General features: G+C 63.5%; 1 protein-coding gene across 1 annotated transcript; it reads right to left on the bottom strand.

Annotated features, from left to right (window-relative positions):
- Window positions 1-357: 357 nt before the first annotated feature.
- LOC138749767 (uncharacterized) lies at window positions 358-1,206 on the bottom strand. The gene has a single exon (XM_069911587.1). The coding sequence runs from the start codon at window positions 1,204-1,206 to the stop codon at window positions 358-360; it is 849 nt and encodes a 282-aa protein (XP_069767688.1).
- Between the last annotated feature and the right edge of the window lie 5,661 nt (window positions 1,207-6,867).

Genomic DNA, 6,867 nt, shown 5'->3' with positions numbered 1-6,867 from the left:
GAGGGAAGGGTAGGGGGAGCGGAGGGGAGGGAAGGGGGAGGGAAGGGAAGGGGGAGGGAGGGGGAGGGGAGGGAGGGGGAGGGGAGGGAGGGGGAGGGGAGGGAGGGGGAGGGGAGGGAGGGGGAGGGGAGGGAGGGGAGGGGAGGGAGGGGAGGGGAGTAAGTGGGGATGACTTTGACGAGTTGGAGGTTGGTGAGTGCATGGGTTTAGAGTCTGGGGTTGAAGGAGCCCGGGTCTGAGTCGGAATTGGTCGGGCATTGAAATGGATTTGGCTGCGCGGGTGTGAAGTAGATTGGAGGTGGGGATTGGGATTTGATAGGATGGACTGAAATTGCTCCGGGATAGTTGAGTTGAGTATCACCAGCTGGGCTGGGCCGGGCCGGGGGGGGGGGAGTGGTCTGGGCCGGAATGGCCTAGTGGGGGTGGGGGTCCGGTTCGGAATGGTCCAGTGGGGGTGGGGGTCCGGGCCGGAATGGTCCAGTGGGGGTGGGGGTCCGGGCCGGAATGGTCCAGTGGGGGTGGGGGTCCGGGCCGGAATGGTCCAGTGGGGGTGGGGGTCCGGGCCGGAATGGTCCAGTGGGGGTGAGGGTCCAGGCCGGAATGGTCCAGTGGGGGTGGGGGTTCGGGCCGAAATGGACCAGTGGGGGTGAGGGTCCGGGCCGGAATTGAGATGCGTGGGATGACTTGGCCCCATCGGGTGTCTGTCCAGGGCCCCGGTTTCCCAGAACCGTCCGGACCACCAGGTGCTGGACCGGGATGATGGAGCTTGGTCACGTATTCCCCGACACTGGTCTCAAGACCACTCTCGACGAGACGGGGAGCTCCGGGGACGAACCGGGGCCCGGCTGAGCTGCGGCGGGGCAGAGTTTCTCTTGGCGGCCGAAATTGCGGATCCGCGGGAGAGGGAGTGACGGACAAACCGGGCTCCGGGTTTCTATCCTCGGGGGCATCACCAGGAAGGTCTGCCCGATCGGGGCAGCTATTGCAATGCAGCGAGGAACGGCGTGGTCCCTGAGGCAGCGAATGGGAGGGAGGTTGGCAGTGACGTTGGAGCAGGACACCGGGAGAAGCCCCTCGCTCCTCCAATAGGGACGAAACCGTGTTCCGCCCGGGGAGGGGGCGGGGCGCCCGGGCCTCACGGCTCCGGCTCCCCAGGAACCAGCCTGGGAAACGGCGCTCCCTCGGACAAGGAAAGCCCCCGAGCATCGCGAGCGCGGGACACTAAGTCGCTCCGGCGCCGAGAAGCGGAGGGTTGTGGCGTGTGAGGGGTTAAGCAGCTGCGTCAACCGCCTGATGTCCCACGGAGGGGCCACTCGGTGCGTCAGGAAGTGAGCGCGTCAGCCGCCGGCACCTTGGCTGTGGACTGATTACTACATGATCCCGGGTAACAGTCTACAGTCATGGCTACTGGAGACTGGCCGGAGCTGCACCGGCTCCCCAGGGCAGAGCCACGGCATCGGAGTGCACAAGATGCGGAGGCGGAGGGATGAGCGACCGTCCTGGAGCGAACACAGACGGAGCGAACCTTCAGACAGTGGCAGCGACACAGTGACTTCGCGGACACGGATTCAACTAATTAATCCGGCTCGAATCGTCCCACACACACTGACTCTCACTGGGGGGTCCCACACACAGGCACATTGACACTCACTGGGGGAGGGGGTCCCACACTCACACACATGGACCCTCACTGGGGGATGGGGACCGACACACACACACACACACACTGACCCTCACTGGGGGGGGTCTCACACTAACCCTCATTGGGGGGGGGGGGTCCCCCCCACAAACACACACACACTGATCCTGACTGGGAGGGGGTCCCACACACACACACACACACACACACACACACACACACACACACTGACCCTCACTGTGGGTGGATTGTCCCAAACACACACTGACCCTCACTGGGGGGGGAGGTCCCACACACACAGACACACACACACTGACCCTCATTGGGGTGGGGTGGGTCCCACACACACACTGACCCTCACTGAGGGGGGTGGTCCCACACACACACTGACCTTCACTGAGGGGGTCCCACACACTGATCCTCACTGGAGGAGGGTGTCCCACACACACAGACAAACACACACACTGACCCTCACTGGGGGGGAGGTCCCACACACACAGACACACACACAAACTGACCCTCATTGGGGAAGGGGGTCCCACACACACACACTGACCCTCACTGTGGGTGGATTGTCCCAAACACACACTGACCCTCACTGGCGGGCCGGGGGGGTCCCCACACAGACCCTCATTGGGGGGGGGTCCCAGACACACACACTGACCCTCATTGGGGTGGGGTGGGGTGGGTCCCACACACACACTGACCCTCACTGAGGGGGGTCCCACACACACAGACACACACTGACTCTCACTGGGGGGGGGCACACAGAAACGGACCCTCATGTGGGGGGTCCCACACACACACACACACACACACACACACACACACGCACGCACTGACCCTCACTGGGGGGGCCACACACAGAGCCTCATTGGGCGGTGGGCCACACACACACTGACTCTCACTGGGGGGGGGGGCACACAGACACGGACCCTCATGTGGGGGTCCCACACACACACACAGATCCTCATTGGGGGGTGGGCTACACACACACAGACTCCCACGGGGGGGGGCACACAGACACGGACCCTCATGGGGGGGACCCTCATGGGGGGGTCCCCCCCACAAACACACACACACTGATCCTGACTGGGAGGGGGTCCCACACACACACACACACACACACACACACACACACACACACACTGACCCTCACTGTGGGTGGATTGTCCCAAACACACACTGACCCTCACTGGGGGGGGAGGTCCCACACACACAGACACACACACACTGACCCTCATTGGGGTGGGGTGGGTCCCACACACACACTGACCCTCACTGAGGGGGGTGGTCCCACACACACACTGACCTTCACTGAGGGGGTCCCACACACTGATCCTCACTGGAGGAGGGTGTCCCACACACACAGACAAACACACACACTGACCCTCACTGGGGGGGAGGTCCCACACACACAGACACACACACAAACTGACCCTCATTGGGGAAGGGGGTCCCACACACACACACTGACCCTCACTGTGGGTGGATTGTCCCAAACACACACTGACCCTCACTGGCGGGCCGGGGGGGTCCCCACACAGACCCTCATTGGGGGGGGGTCCCAGACACACACACTGACCCTCATTGGGGTGGGGTGGGGTGGGTCCCACACACACACTGACCCTCACTGAGGGGGGTCCCACACACACAGACACACACTGACTCTCACTGGGGGGGGGCACACAGAAACGGACCCTCATGTGGGGGGTCCCACACACACACACACACACACACACACACACACACACACGCACGCACTGACCCTCACTGGGGGGGCCACACACAGAGCCTCATTGGGCGGTGGGCCACACACACACTGACTCTCACTGGGGGGGGGGGCACACAGACACGGACCCTCATGTGGGGGTCCCACACACACACACAGATCCTCATTGGGGGGTGGGCTACACACACACAGACTCCCACGGGGGGGGGCACACAGACACGGACCCTCATGGGGGGGACCCTCATGGGGGGGTCCCACACACACGGACCCTCATGGGGAGGTCCCACACACATGGACACTTACCCTCTCTGGGAGGGGGTCCCACACACACACACACACAGAACCTCACTGGGGGGGGGTCCAACACACACACACTGACCCTCACTGAGGGGGGGGTGTCCCAGAAACACACACTGCTGACACTCACTGAAGGGGATTCCCCCCCCACACACGCACACTGACTGGCGGGGGGTCCCCACACACAAACTGACCCTCATTGGGGAAGTGGGTCCCACACACACACACACACACTGACCTTCACTGCGGAAGGGGGTCCCACACACACTGACCCTCACTGTGGGTGGATTGTCCCAAACACACACTGACCCTCACTGGCGGGCCGGGGTCCCCACACAGACCCTCATTGGGGGGTGGTCCCACACACACACTGATCCTAACTGGAGTAGGGTGTCACAGACACACACACACACTGACCCTCACTGGGGTGGGGGGGAGGTCCCACACACACAGACACACACACAAACTGACCCTCATTGGGGAAGGGGGGTCCCACACACACACACTGACCCTCACTGTGGGTGGATTGTCCCAAACACACACTGACCCTCACTGGCGGGCCGGGGGGGGGGGGTCCCCACACAGACCCTCATTGGGGGGGGGGTCCCAGACACACACACTGACCCTCACTGGGGGGGGGGAGGTCCCACACACACAGACACACACACACTGACCCTCATTGGGGTGGGGTGGGTCCCACACACACACTGACCCTCACTGAGGGGGGTCCCACACACACATACGCACACTGACCCTCACTGGGGGGCCCACACAGACACGGACCCTCATTGGGGTGTGGACCACACACACACTGACTCTCACTGGGGGGGGCACACAGACACGGACCCTCATGTGGGGGGTCCCACACACACACTGACCCTCACTGGGGGGCCCACACAGACATGGGCCCTCATTGGGGTGTGGACCACACACACACTGACTCTCACGGGGGGGGGGCACACAGACACGGACCCTCATGTGGGGGGTCCCACACACACACACACTGACCCTCACTGGGGGGGTCCACACACAGAGCCTCATTGGGCGGTGGGCCACACACACACGGACTCTCACTGGGGGGGAGGCACACAGACACGGATCCTCATGTGGGGGTCCCACACGCACACACACACAGACCCTCATTGGGGGGGCCACACAGACATGGACCCTCATGGGGGGATCCCACACACACGGACCCTCATGGGGGGGGTCCCACACACACGTACCCTCATGGGGGGGTCCCACACACACGGACCCTCATGGGGGGTCCCACACACACGGACCCTCATGGGGGGGTCCCACACACACGGACCCTCATGGGGGGGTCCCACACACACGGACCCTCATGGGGGGGTCCCACACACACGGACCCTCATGGGGGGGTCCCACACACACGGACACTTACCCTCACTGGGGGGGGGGTGTCTCAGAAACACACACTGCTGACACTCACTGAAGGGGGTCCCCCCCACACACACACACTGACACTCACTCAGGGGGAGGCGGTCCCACACTCACACACGGACCCTCACTGGGGGATGGGGACCGACACACACACACAGACCCTCACTGGGGGAGGGGGTCCCACACTCACACACATGGACCCTCACTGGGGGGGGGGGTCCCACACACACACTGACCCTCACTGGGGGGGGGGGTCCCACACACACACTGACCCTCACTGGCGGGGGGTCCCACACACACACACACACACACACACTGACCCTCATTGCGGAAGGGGGTCCCACACACATTTACCATCACTGGCGGGCCGGGGGGGAGGTCCCCACACAGACCCTCATTGGGGGGGGGTTCCCAGACACACACACTGACCCTCACTGGGGGGGGGAGGTCCCACACACACTGACACACACTGACCCTCACTGACGGGGGGGGGTCCCACACACACACACTGACTCTCACTTGGGGGGATCCCACACACTGACCCTCACTGAGGGGGGAGTCACATACACACACACTGACCCTCACTGGGGAAGGGGGTCCCACACACACACACACACTGACCCTCACTGGGGGGGGGTCCAACACACACACAGATCCTCACTGGGGGGGGAGGTCCCACACACACACTGACCCTCACTGGGGGGGGAGGTCACACACAGACACACACACACTGACCCTCACTGGGGGGGGGTCCCACACACTCTGATCCTCACTGGGGAAGGGGGTCCCCCACACACACACTGACCCTCACGGGGGGGGGGGGGTCCAACACACACAGATCCTCACTGGGGGGGGGGTCGCACACACACACTGACCATCACTGGGGGGGGGAGGTCCCACACACACACTGACTTTCACTGGGGGTGTCCCACACACACACACTGACTTTCACTGGGGGTGTCCCACACACACACTGACTTTCACTGGGGGTGTCCCACACACACACTGACCCTCACTGGGGTGGAGTCACATACACACACACTGATCCTCAATGAGGGGGAAGGTCCCACACACACGGACACTCACCCTCTGTGGGAGGGGGTTCCACACACACACCCTCACTTGGGGGGGGGGGTCCCACACAAACACACACTGACTGGGAGGGGGTCTCACACACACACATACTGACCCTCACTGGGGGGGGGGTCCCACACACACACTGACCCTCACTGGCGGGGGGTCCCACACACACACACACACACACTGACCCTCATTGCGGAAGGGGGTCCCACACACATTTACCATCACTGGCGGGCCGGGGGGGAGGTCCCCACACAGACCCTCATTGGGGGGGGGTTCCCAGACACACACACTGACCCTCACTGGGGGGGGGGAGGTCCCACACACACTGACACACACTGACCCTCACTGACGGGGGGGGGTCCCACACACACACACTGACTCTCACTTGGGGGGATCCCACACACTGACCCTCACTGAGGGGGGAGTCACATACACACACACTGACCCTCACTGGGGAAGGGGGTCCCACACACACACACACACTGACCCTCACTGGGGGGGGTCCAACACACACACAGATCCTCACTGGGGGGGGAGGTCCCACACACACACTGACCCTCACTGGGGGGGGGAGGTCACACACACACACACAGACACACACACACTGACCCTCACTGGGGGGGGGTCCCACACACTCTGATCCTCACTGGGGAAGGGGGTCCCCCACACACACACTGACCCTCACGGGGGGGGGGGTCCAACACACACAGAT

This window comes from Narcine bancroftii, chromosome 14, assembly GCF_036971445.1.
Source record: "Narcine bancroftii isolate sNarBan1 chromosome 14, sNarBan1.hap1, whole genome shotgun sequence".
Lineage (NCBI taxonomy): Eukaryota > Metazoa > Chordata > Chondrichthyes > Torpediniformes > Narcinidae > Narcine > Narcine bancroftii.
Note: the sequence above shows the minus strand (reverse complement) of the source record. Positions and strands in the feature narration are given on the sequence as shown.